We start from the raw sequence: 13,864 nt of genomic DNA, 5'->3' as shown, positions 1-13,864 counted from the left end.
TTTGATGAGTCCTTGGGACTGCGGTGGAGGTGCTGCCAGAGCTTTTCAGAGAAGGAATAGGTCACAAGCTGTGTTCAGGAATCTCCATGTGAATGCAAACTCAGACTGAGCAGGAGCTGTGTTCCAGTCTGGGATCTTGTGTACTGATTGCCTCAGAAGTGCACTATCTAATTTCCTTTCCCGTGTCCAGCTGGCAATAGATATCTTTTGTTCCCTTTTTTTTTTTTTTTTTTTTTTTTTGCACGATTGGACAACTATGGTTTTTATCCACAGCTTTATAGTCCAGAAATGCTTTCCAATTGAGAAAGCTTGCATCCAGAAGATGAGCTATGGAAAATTCCTAATCCTTGATAATTAATACATCAGTATCCATCCTCCTTGTCTTCCTCAGTCCCTAATTAGAACTGATCCTAGTCCTTTCTGGTGACATTCTCTGAGACAGGAGAGAGTGTCTCCATGTTCCTCATACAAACACAAGGGCCCACAGAATAAAAGTTAGAATCTAACATTTTAAATCTAAAAACCAGGCTCTGAAGAAAGCAGGGCATCAGAAACATAGTGAGCTTTGCCAGTTTTGCCTCCTGAGGCTACTCCCGCTGAGAACCCATGCAGTCTTTCTGAACTAAGAGACTGGGAAAACAGCCCACCTACCTTTTCCAAGTGTGACTATGCCCCTTACAGCATCCCAGTGGGATTTCTTCCCAGGACAAATGGAGGCCTCCAAATAGTCCTTCTTCATCCTAAGGAAAGCTGCCTTGAGAGCCTGCAAATGGCGAGGAGAGAAGCAAGGGCACCTGGTCACGTGACTGCAGAGGCACCAACTCTATCTGCTGCAATTAGGCTGTCTTTCCAGGTGGAATTGTGTCATGAGCAGAGAGACCAAGAATCTGGAGCTCCCAAGATGTTTTGTCTAAGTAGTCTTCATGTTGACTCTCTACCAAAGGAGCAAGAACATTTTATAAAATCTCAAGCATGGTCTAGGCAGTGAAGGTGAGCCTTTTAGAGCTTTTAATGATAACAGCCTCCTGAAGCACACATGCCATAGGTTCTTTACCACTGGATAGAGCTGTATCTGGTTGGAAACCTACACATGTACATCTTTTTCTGTGACTGAAGATGCAGCAATGACTCAACCCTGAGATGGGTTCTTCATGCTCCAGGTCACACATATCCTGTGCCCCAGGAATCACAGGTATAGCTGGATATTTTATAGGCTATGTGGCACAGATAGCTCTTCTCCTGACGTGTGGCATCTAAACTGGAGCTAAGGGCTGCAGTCATCCTGTTACTCTGCCACTGAGATAGCAAAGCATAGGATCTTGGACTCTGGATCTGTGACTGGCTCCAGCTGCAACTTGGGCACTGGGGATCTAACAGGCCAATTTATTTCAGGAAAAATGTGAAGTAAGGCATCAGATTCAAGTTTCAAACTCTTTATACTGGTGATTTTATAAGTGAATATTTCTTCAGGCTAAGGTATGTCTCAGAAAGTCTCCAGAGTGTGACCAGTGAACACCGACCCACTAGTTCTCAACTAGGTATAATTTTGTCTCCTACCTGGGACACTGGCAATTCCAGGAAATGTTTTTTGTTGCATACTGAGGAGACAGGGTTCTACTAGAACCCAGAGACTTAAGATGATGCTAAACATCTTGTAATACAAAAGACAGTCCGTCACAACAAAAAATTATCCAAAAGGTCGGTAATCCCAAGATTTAAAAAAATACTGTCTTAATTCCACTAGTAGGAGGTCCAGATTATTGTTTTGTTTACATAGATTGTTCCAAGACTGGTAGCTCTGCCCCGGGAAACTGTGCTTTCTGAAGATATAGCAAACACAGTACCTTGTGGTCTCTCTCGATGTCCTCGCTATCTCGTAACCTGATTGGATATGCACTTCTCATCCTCCTGCAAGTCTTCTGTACAATCAGAAACACAACATGCTCTTTTTTCCCTGTCCTCTCCACTTCTTCATTCATGTCGTGGATATTCATGGTTACATCAATGTTGAAGAAGTCCTTAGCTACAGCTTCAATGATACCTGCAGCAGAATTATACCTATGATAAGGTATAGCAAAAGTGTGTCCAAAAAATCATTAAAAATTCAATTCAATATTTCTGATAGACTTTCCAGGGTTTTGCAAGGTCAGACCTTGCCTAAAGGCATCATACAATAGATTGATAAAGTAAAAATATGTAGAAATTTAAGTTAAACATGTGTGGATACCAGATTTATCCCAGACGTTCTAGTTTTTAGTTCAGCACCTGTTGTTATTGTTTTTTTGGAAGGCATTTAACTTGTTAAACAGGCCAACTGGAAACAATGTAAGCAAGATTCAGTTGTAAAATCATTAAGGATCATGTTTCCATGTTCCTCTGGAAATTTTATCCTAGGATTAAAATATAAAATATAGAGAAAAAAGTATGAAGATGTTCAACCCAGTATTGCTTACAATAGCACAAGATTAATATCAATTAAAAATGTAAAATAGGGAAATAATTAAGATACTTACAATATGAAATATCATGCATTCATTTAAGACATGATTTTAAAGACTGAAAACATTAAAGCATGCTTTTCTAATGCTAAATACAAAAAATATCCAAAATAATATTTGTAGAATTATCATGACTATGTAAACACCTGCATAATTAAAAATGCTAAAAGAAAATTAAAAGTTATTCCTTCTTTTGGCATTTTGAAAGCTCAAAGACTTTGAGCGTCATGATGAAGATAGTAAGGACTTAGATATTATGCATAAGAGTTCCATACCCACTGCCAGCCCTTCGCCATCCCAGAGAATTGTTGGAAACCTTTCTCACTCCAGAGGCCTCAAAGATCTGGGACTCTGAAGGCATTACATACCTGGTACGATGTGGCATAGACCACTTCTATCTGAGTAGTAATGGAGAAGCATTTCCCCATCTTTTCCCTTTTCCACCCGAAATGATGGTGCATTCATCTCCTAAAAACACAGTGGTGTTCCCAGTGAATTCAAATTGCTTAAATTTAAGACCTTGTGAAACAATAGCACTTATGCATTATAGTAATAGCACTTCAGCTCAAAACTGTCTTCAGTCACACAGCACTTACCCTGGTTTCAGCTTCTACTACTGTGTACTAATTCCCCAAATACCTCCATATGGCAAGTATTATTCATATTTTAAAGAGGGAGAGACTGAGGCTCAGGGAAATTAAAGCTAGATTAATGGTAGAACAATGGCTGACCTCTGAATGAGCCTTTGCACTGTGCCATGCTACTTCCACCCACACTCTTAAGTGGAGTGCAAGTAGGAGGAAGTCATGGTGAGTTTCTGCAATGCTTGGCCTATGACCAAATGACCATGGGCATCTCCACTTGCAGGAATATCCCCAGGTCAGAAAAATTTGCAAATGGAATGAATTGATAAATTCCTTGTTCTGGAAAGATTATACTATTATCTGTGTACCAAGTTACACATTTGGAAAAGAAAAATTTTCCCCAAGGGCAAATCAGAAGAAATCTTTCTCTAGGAATAAGTGTTGACTTTCACATATGTCCTATCTTGCCATCGATACGTTTTAGGTTAGGAAAGGAAAAAGCCTTTGATTGGGAGATTCTCTGAGAGAAGCAGCGTTCTCTTCTGCTTGATTCATGGGCAGTTCGGCATACTATAGACATGGTTTTCAGTTTGAGTGAGAGAAAAGTTTAAGGAGGTAGCATCCTGTCCTTTTCCATGGTGGAGAATGGGTAGTTGTAATGAATTTCCTTCTTTTCCCCTAACATTTATGTTATTATCCAAAAGTATGTATGCAGACAAAAATATACATGTTTGTATGGATGTATGTTCATATCTTAAATAAATGTAAAGGAGATTTGAAGAAGCAAGTATACAAATCATATGGAAAAAGGGGGAAGTAAAAGTTAATTTGAAAAATTTATCCGAAGGCTCCATAGTGAGAATGAAATAAGAGAGTACAGAGGCAGAAATGAAGATCCCTGCACTTTGGCTCATCCCCACTCATGCTCCAGCCCCATTCCAGTCTCTTCTCAAAGATACTCCTGGAACGTCTTGCTTTCAGTCTGCCAGTCTCTCAAAAATACAATTATACTCTAATTTCTTGATTGAAGTGGGGATTTTTTTAAAAGTGAAGAGTGAGAGAAAAGGAAAAATGATAACAAGCATCCCAAAGCCTAGTCTTTGGAGACAGACACTCTTGGATTTAGGCTCTCCCTCAGCCACCACACTGTGAGTGATTTACAACAGTTATTCGACCTTTCTGGACCTCAATTTTCTATATGTATAGAAGGGAAAATAAGACACCCTAATCTTAGGGATGTAAAGAGGATACATCAACATTCATAAATCACTCAGCATAACATTTCTCCTCATAATAGCAGTTAATAAAAGTTAGCCTAAATATAAGATTAAAAGCATAATTAGAACCAAGAGTGCATGCTTTATTTTATTTTTACCTAAAGAAACAATCTATAATATTTTGTCTAGTATAAAGTACTTGATATAGAAATCAGGTATTATTACACAGATTTTATCCCAACTTCTATAACATTTAAATATTTTATCTATCTTCTTATATGCAAAATGTCCTCACAGATCTCCAGACAGATTCTATTTTACTGCTTCTCTAACAATTCGGCTTTGGCATATGGGGAGTGACTATCAGAAGAAGGGTAGCAGGACTGGGTATAAAAATAGTAGACTTGGCATTTCAGAAACTTTATTTTTTCTCCTGTTCACAAGGTAATAGTAATATGATAACAATATCCAAAATATTACCTTCTATAAAGCCTTTTACTTAATGAATGAATGGAAGACTATTAATACTTTATCCAAAATTATGAACCAATATATTAACCAAATTTCAGGTGAAGAATTTGATATTTTAAAATATAATGGAAATTTGTTGAAGGAACTAAATATATTTCTTTATATTCTAACTGTGTTTTTTAGCAAGAAACTTGACAAGAGGTTGCCACGCAAATTCTTGTAATTTTAAAATTTGCCTTAGGGAACAGAGAAACAAGGAAAAGGAAAGAGTTAGTATTTATAGAAATTCCTGTTACAGTGCCAAGGACATTAATATGTTATCTTCAATCCACACATCGCCATGAAGTAGGTAAGTTATTTTGTTCTTATTATTCCTTTTAGCCCCTGTGTCCAATGCTTTTAAAAGGCATTTGATAATATCTATTAAATAAGTAAGGGTAAAAATCTGAGGTTCAGAAGGGACAAGAAGATTGTCCAGGATTACATGGCCTGTAAGTTGCAGAGAGAGTCAGACAGTGGTGGAAGCCCATCAGACCCCACAGCCAGGAGTATTCCCACTCATAGCCTTAAGAAGTTCACATGACAATAACAGAACAGGCCCAAGAACTCATTCTATTTAAAGTCTATTAAGATTTTCAAAACTCAGATTCCTGATGCAAAATATGAGCTTTCCCATATTATAAGAGTGCATAATAGATAATGAGGCACATTAACATAAATAATCCTACATTACCCGCATAACAACCCTGCAAAGGTGATTATGAACATGAAAATAGAAACACTGAAGCTATAAAGGGCCCTAAAAGTAAATATAAACTATCTTACAAAAAATAATAAACTATTACTATGATGTGTAAATGCTTTGTCTTTTAATAAAGCATTTTCTTATCTATAAGAGAGTCTCAATATCTGAATTTCCAATGACTCTACAAAGAAGAAAACTAAGGCATGAACTCCAGAAGGACATATCCCAGCAGGGAAATTAGTTTCTTAACACCTCAGTCAATCACCCTGTGGGTTAATCAGAGTTGGATGGTTTCCGATTCTGGCTTTCAGCCTTGTCAAGTCTTTCCTTCTGATACTTGGATAACATAAATCTGGCTGCATAAGCTGTTTATCAGCTCCATCCAGGCCAGGAAACCTTAGGAGAGATTTCACAAATCTACTGAAACCTGGCTGTTTTCCAGACTTTGTACCCATTGTGATTAGCCTCCTAGATTTCATTTCAAGCCCACACTGGCCCTATTGAAGAGTCCATTTCTCATCACAAAGCTGAAACTTTCTTTGATATTTTTTTGTCAGCCAGTTTATAAAAGTGGTCAGCAGATATTTCTTTTGCTTTCCCAAGATAACTCCGGGGCCACTGAGTCCAGGGACCAAGGATTCTGGAGCATAAAAGAGAGGAAGCAGTTTCTTTGTACCTGCTCCTCTTAAAGGGGAGGGAGGTCACCCAAAACCACTGAGCATTTGCTTCCTCTCTGGACTATCAAAACCAGCTCTGACAGCCTTACCTGATAAGACAGGGTGAGGTAACTGTGGAGAGCATCTAGGTTTTCAATAAACTCCGTGAGATTCCCTCCCAGTGTCCGCAACATCCTGTCGTAGCCAGACATCTTACAGAATTTAAAGAAATATTCTCCAAAGAGCTTCAGAATGTCTTCCAGGGACACTCCTGTAGACCAAATCATACCCCCAACAAAACCCCCTGAAGTTATTTTTCTCCCTTGAATGACCTTATTTTATCTACAATGTATTGAAATCCTTACCATGAGATTCTTAACTGAGCTACTAAGACTTCACCTTGCTTACCAGTAAAATAATAATGTCATTGGCAGAAGGCCATCCTAGGGAACCCAGCAGAGTCCTTAGGTGCTTATTACCCATGAGTTTCTCTCAACCTCACCACATCTTTTCCATGTCATCCATGCTAGGTGTTTCCCTACATCCAAGGAGGGTATGTGGAGCTATTGTACACTCTTCACTACCGAATTCAGTTCCCATATCAAGAATCACTCTGGGCAAAGCACAGGATGGCCCTCTGCCATCTCCCCCATTCACCTCCGATATCTTCAAATACAAATTTAAAGTGTAATCAAAGGATACCCCTGAGAAACATTTAATTCTATAATGTAAAGACAATTCCAAGGCTATGTTCTTCTGGTTCAACTAAAAGATGATTGCAAATGTCTGCCATGACTTGTCTTTCTCTCTTGGCCATTTCAGATCTTAGTCTCCCTTCAAAGTCTAGGTTTTACATTTTTTTTTCTCCACAAAGATGTCTCTGAAAATCCCAGGTCACACTGAATTTATTTTTCTTAAGTATTGCATTTTTCCCTTCCTTAAATGTGGAGTGACACCAGTGGGAAGCAAGCCTGTCCTACATATTTTCTAAGCTAGACACAAAGTAGGTGTTTGATGAATTCCTGGGGAGGTGAAGACTGCTGCCTAAGTCTCCTCCTTCCCAACTCCACTGTTTGGATAGCAAATATTTTTAAAGAAGAGTCTATTTCCTGCCACAGCCATTAGTCATGTTCTTTTTCTCAATGCTTGTCAAAATCTTGGAAGGTAGATCATGTCCCCCTTTTTCCAGATGAGCTCACTGAGGTTGTCACCTTTATGAACTCGCCCCAATCATATAGAGTAGCAGAGACCAGATTTGCTGAAGAGGCTATAATTCTAAATTCAGCACTTTCGGTACTATATCCTGCCCCCTCTAGAGCAGCAGTTAGGGAAACAAGGCTCTCCCAAAGGCAATAGCTGCTTATAGTTGTCATCACTGGCATGGGAGCAGAACATCCATTTATGCTGCTGGGTTGAGCTCCTATGAAAAACACTTTCTTATTTATGGTGGGATTGTAACTCAAATGAGTTCTGCAAAGTAGACGAGGCCTAGAATGCTCAGGTTCATGGGAGACCTTCAAGACTCATAATCCATTGGCTGCATCTTTTATGGTCTCTGATGCTCTGGGGGGATCTGAAATTTCCAGGAAAGGGACATCCCAGGTCTGCTGAAGTCTCTGGGAATGAATCCCTGATAATGACCACAAGGAGGTCTGGGCACTTCCCAGCCCCTTCTGGCTTCCTCAGTAGTCTGAACAGCAGATTCTCTACAGCCAAAACTTTGGGCAGACAGTTATACTGTTATGTGAGCAGGACATGGTTTCTCTTGTCAGAGAATAGTTGTACATCTTTCCCAAAAATTATTAGTCAAGTCATGAATTTAGACAAAGCTCAGATGGTAGGGTGGGAGGTGGTTAATTGCCTCCATTGGGTTCTTTGTGGGTTCATCTTAGCTAGATACAGGAAATCTTGATTATGCTAGTAATTAGAAGACACCTGTGAACTCCTAAGTGAACTGAAATAAATTCTACTCAAGTCCTTCCCAATGTTTATGGATTCCTGAGAGAAATAAAAATAAATGAATTAGTGTGAAATTGCTTCTTCCTTTCTCTTCCCACCCTTCCCTTCCTTCTAAATCTAGCATATGCAAGCTGAGAAAATACAGCAGTGTGATATGCAGCCTGCAGATGACACTCAAAGCAGGTGTTTCCTGTCACCTGCCAGGAAAAACACAGGTCCCCAAGGCCTTCCTTCTGGGAGGGACCTTTCCCTGGAGGACTAAGCTGGATGCAAGACAAGCAAAGTTATATTCAATTTACAATGGAAGCCTTGTATAGAAAGACTGCCTGATATTTCTTTTAAATCTGAAAACTTACAAAATTCCCAGAAGTTGCTTGTTTCAGGCCCTGGTTATTTTATTTCTGAGTGTTCAGCCCTATTAACAGGAAAGGACTTCTGGCTGAGAGACGAACTGCTCCTTAAACAAGCTTGGGCTTGGGTGGTTTCTATCTATGCTGGGCTTGTGGCTGTTTCTAAATTCTTGGTTAATAATTCTTGTCTAAGAGAGGACAAAGAAAGACCTCTTTTTAAAATCAACACCTGTCTCATTTTTTATACAGTTTTGCCTAAATAAATCTGGAATCCCAAAAGGGGGGGTCAGGAATATATAGAAAATGGCTTTAAAAATGCAAGAATGAACTAAGCACAAGCCTTGTATACTTTAAAATGTTATTTGATAGTGCAAAGGAATCTATAGTATCTGTAGCTTTTCTGCCTCAAATTGCTATAAGAAATAAGTAAATAGGCATCTATTTTCTTATTTGTGCAAAATTAAGTACCAGCTAAATTAACAAGGAACTATTGAGATGGGTCACCTACAGGATAGCAGTGAGAATAAGATGGGAAAGATAGAAAAATTGTGATAAAAAAGAGAATGACGCATTTCTAAGCATAACTTTTTGAACAGTTCTGATTTTTAGAATTATGTGAATCTAGGGCTGGGGATTTAGCTCAGTGGTTCCATGCCTGCCTTACACGCACAAGGTCCTAAGTTTGATCTCTAGAACAACAACAACAAAAAAAAAGAATTATGTGAATCTCATCTGCCTAAAGTAACAATATCATTAAGGATAGGGAAAAATCTTAAAATAGAACATTAAAAACTAGTTAGGAGAACAATATTTCAATTAAAAAATTTCAAATAATATAATCCCCTCACCAAATTAACCCAGTAGCATTTAACATTGTATGAAGATTGCTTTGATCTCAGACTAAAGATAAAAAGAATTTTGAGCAAACATTTAACTGCACTTTGCAGGCTTCCCTTTAATATTAGTATGGGTTAGCACAATTCTGAAAACATTTCCTAGACATTCAAGATTGAGCACATAAATAAATGTATTGTGGATTGTGAGAGTCAGATTTTTCACTATCTGAGACTGAGATTATAATTATGGAAAGAAGAAGAATAGAATGAACTCTCTAGTGCTGGATTAGAAAAATCTTACATAGTAAGACCACAAAACCTATCATGGGATTGATTATTGGTAGATAGATAGATGATAGATAGATAGATAGATAGATGGATGGACGGATGCAAGTGTGCCATCTGTTTTCCAGCTCTGTCTCCTGACAAAGCCTAAAAGAAGCTCATCTAGTGTTCAGACAGCAGTTTTTAAATGCATTTTCCACTAACAGGAACCAGAATTCCTTAGAAAAACTACATATTTCAGAGCTGGGGCAGAGAAATTGAGATAAACTTATATTTTGTCATGCCAGAAAATAAAAAGGTAATGAAAATAATAGAACAAGTCAAGTAGAAAACAGAGCCAGTTTGGAGGGGATCCCACTAACTGGATCTTAAAGAATTTCAGCATAAAAATAAAGTAGGGTACGATAATACACACTTGTAATTTCAGCACTCTTTGTAGGCTGAGGCAGGAAGATTGCAAATTTAAACTCAGCATGGGCAACTTAGCTAAGATGTCTCCAAAAAAAACCAAACACCAAACCAAAACAAAAACAACAACAACAACAAAAAAAACAAAAACCCAAAATACATCACGTAAAGGTACAAGGTCCCAATGCTTAATGTAACTGTATTGTATACCTAAAAAGTACCAATAAACTTAATGAAAAAAAAAAAAAAACCAAAGCAAAAAAAGTAAAACAAAACAAAAAACACTAAGAAGGGCTGGGGGTTCAGTACCCAGTATTATAACAACATAGCAATAAACAAGTCCTACTTTTAAAAAATAAAAATCAAGAATTCACAATGATATAAATAAATAAACTGAACAGGGAGGAAAATTTTCCTTATAGAACTCCAATTAGTAAATGCAAAATAAATAATACACTTAGAAAATAACCCTTTGACCACCATCAAGTATTAGTTCAAACAAGAATCATAAATGAATACTAAAATCATGGAAAAGGAAGTTTGAGAATTAACACTATATTTACATAGTCTGAAAGTACCTCCAATACCTCCTTACAAGATACTCCAAAGAGAAAAACAGTAACACTATAGTGGAAAAACCTAGCAGATTTTATCTTACCCAAGTGATCAAATTTAACATCACTGAAACTGAAACAATACAACATCCTACCCTTCCTGACACAATGAACTGGGGAGAAAAAAAGATCACTTCTATGGTTTCTGCCAGAAAAGCATAACCTGGATTATACCGTGAGAAATTATTAAATAACTGCAAACTGAGCCCCATTCTGCCAAATAGCTGACCAGCATTTTCCAAAGATATCAGTGTTATGGAACACAAGGACTCAGCAACTCTTCCAGGCTAAAGAAGAATGAAAAGATATGACAACTGGCAGGATTCAGCATTTCCTTTTGCTATAAAGACACAATATGTCAATGAAAAAAGCTCCATAAAGTCTGGAGAGGAGATAACAGCACCGTGTCCATGTTCATTTCCTGAATTTGATCACTGTCTTATAGTTATGTAAGATAATATTTAGGGATGAAGAATCATCCCGTCTACAATATACCAACAATTCAAGGGAAATTAGACACAGACACAGAGAAGGACAGACATAATACGGTAAATATTAACATTTGGGGAATACAGATGAAAAGTAAATGGAGGTAAATGGAAATTCTTCCAAATCTTTTAGGGGTTTAAATTTATGTCAAAGTTAAATTTTTTTTTTTTTTTTTTTTTTTTTTTTTTTAATTTTTTTTTTTTTTTTTTTTTTTTGCTGATTGCCCTGAAGAGATCTTAGGAGATCTTTTGTAACAAGACCACAAAGACCACTTATCCAAGGCCAACTGAACAGCTGAGACACAGTAATACTATGAATTTTGTCAGGTATAGTTGGGGCATTATCATTATATTTTTAAAAGCCTTTATCTTGTTAGAGAGTCACACTGAAATTGTTAAGGGTGAAACTATGGGAAACCTGAGATTTACTTTAAATCATTTCAGCAAAGACAAAAACAGAGAATGGGTGGAGGATGAAATAAAGTTGGCAAAATACTAATAATTATTGACTCTGGGTAGAGAGCACATAGACCTCAATATTCAGTTCTCTCTACTTTTGTGTATATTAAATCTCTATTAAAAGGGGGGTTTTCATTTTGTTTAAATGAAATACTCCTTTATTAACAGGAAAGTAACCATCACAAAGTATCTATAGTTGTCTTCCAAGGAGAGTTGTGGAGCCTTCTAACAAGCTTTTAAATCAGAATGATGTACGAACTCTCACTTGCTGACTTAACAAGCTTGGCTCTTCTGTATACCCGGGAAATGTTTACTTCTTGCTGGGTTACAGCTCCAGGGACTGGAACAGGCAGAGGTGGGCTGTCCAGGGAAGGGGAAAACAGGCCACCTGCTGAAGGTCCATTGCAAGTTGGCAAAAGGAGGTGGAGGATTACACAAAACTAACACTGCCTCATTGGGCCTCCTGGGCAATAGACCAGCTCAGGGCTAGACTTTTCACAATCCCTGCCTATCTCCCATCACCCAAAATGTAGGCAACATGGGCCCTCTTGGGTCACATAGAAAAGCATATGCTGTTCCCAAGGCAGAGAAGTATATCTTACAAAGTTTTTCCGTTTTTACTTTGGTGGTAGTGGGGTGGAGTAGGGAGTAACAGGAATCCAGGACCTTATGCTTGCCAGGCAGGCACGGCACTGCTGAGCTAAATCTTTACTTTCCCAAAATTTTAGTATTCAAGGGATGAGGCTTTGGCTATTTGGAAAGACCATTCATGGAATATATTTCTTTTCTCAAATGCTATCACTTGGATCATGCATAAATTAGGGTAAGGAAGTGTTTTGTGAGGAGGAGAAAGAGGAGCTTCAGCATGGGAGAGACATAGTTACCTGCATTGAGACTGTCATTTACAGGGAGGAAGCAGACTAAATTGGGAGAGCTGAGTTTCAGGTGTAGCAATAAGTTTACTTGGGTATCAAGAAAGAAGGTGGGAAATAGATGAAGGCAGCTCTGATGGGCAGTCTTTTTCAGGGAAGAAGCAGTCTCCTTTATTCCTGGTACAGCCACCAAGCCAACCCAGGGCCAGGGAGAAGGCAGGAGGACTCTGTTGGGTGGCATGTGTAGGAGGGGAAAGAGCCAGGTACTTTGCTGAGTACCCATTCTGAATTAAGCACTTGGCTCCCAGCAATTGATATCATGTGTAGGACAACCTCTGAGACAGGTGTCACAGGTAACCCTGCTTTTTACCAAAGAGGACTTTGCCACCAGTTTACACTGTTAGGAGCCAATGTAGTCAGGAGACCTACCCAAGTATGTCTGATTCCAAAATCCTCACTAGAGACATTGTAGGTAACTCCTGCAGTCAGCTTGACACAGTACTGGCTTTGGAATCAGGAGACCCAAGTTCAAGCCTCCATTTTCAGGTGTTTGCACAGCCTGGGTTACTTGTCTCACCCTCAAAAGGGTATAGTAGAGAGAAAATGTTATGCCTAATGTATTTGTAAATTTTATGTTGTTAAACTTATTCTTAAAGAAGTGCATGCAGAGAAAGGTTGTTGGCATTCACTGATAGCTAACTGTTGAAACACATTTTACTATGAGTTTCTTAGCAGGCAAAGTCTAGACAGACACAGCTGTGCCAAATGGCTGTTGGGTGTTGTTTTGAATTTTGTCACTTCAGATCACTAATAACCCACTTACACACTAAGTAGGCACTTATTCATATACAGAATAATTCTTTATGCAATGTTCAACCTGCCATCTGGTCCCGTCCTGAATTATGCTAATTAGAAAGCACAGAGCTATGCAGTGGCAGAGAGGTCTGGAAAAGTCCCAACAATTGCTTCAAGGTAGTGAAATTGTATTCTGGAGTCCACTTGGAAAGCAAGTGTTGATCGAGCCTGCTCTTTTCTCTTTATCACAGGGAAGAGTTGGACTCCACTGACCACTGTATTTTATTAAACAATAAAATGACCTTCCTCCAGCCTTCCTTGTCTGGGGCTTCCTCTTTGCATCCTGTGAGAGTTGTATATATTACAGAGAAGCTGCTGGCTCAAGCTTACCAGGGCCATCTTGATTCCAAATCTCATGCATGTGTTTCCTGGATTTTACATCCCAGGTTTTTATTTGCAAGAATGCTGTACTTATCTGTCCTTTTAGGGATGGGTCAACAGATACTATAAAGATAAACAACAAGAAAAAAAGGCTTCTGGGCAGGGGATTTAGTTCAGCGGTTTGGTGGCCTGCCTTGCAAGTACAAGGACCCGAGTTCGATCCCCGGTTCCAAAAAAAAAAAAAAA

General features: G+C 38.5%; 1 protein-coding gene across 1 annotated transcript in view; it reads right to left on the bottom strand.

Annotated features, from left to right (window-relative positions):
- LOC104871245 (guanylate cyclase soluble subunit beta-2) overlaps nt 1-13,864 on the bottom strand; it is a 59,067-nt gene that overhangs the window by 25,075 nt on the left and 20,128 nt on the right. The window contains exons 4-7 of the mRNA XM_010637106.2: nt 6,282-6,442; nt 2,867-2,966; nt 1,845-2,041; nt 652-763 (exon numbers count right to left, since the gene is read on the bottom strand). Coding sequence (XP_010635408.1) covers nt 652-763; nt 1,845-2,041; nt 2,867-2,966; nt 6,282-6,442 — 570 coding nt within the window. The remainder of the gene's footprint in view (nt 1-651; nt 764-1,844; nt 2,042-2,866; nt 2,967-6,281; nt 6,443-13,864) is intronic.

Source organism: Fukomys damarensis, unplaced genomic scaffold (assembly GCF_012274545.1).
Source record: "Fukomys damarensis isolate Sample0158 unplaced genomic scaffold, DMR_v1.0_HiC HiC_scaffold_38, whole genome shotgun sequence".
Taxonomy (NCBI): domain Eukaryota; kingdom Metazoa; phylum Chordata; class Mammalia; order Rodentia; family Bathyergidae; genus Fukomys; species Fukomys damarensis.
This window is presented reverse-complemented; position numbering and strand designations above follow the sequence as displayed.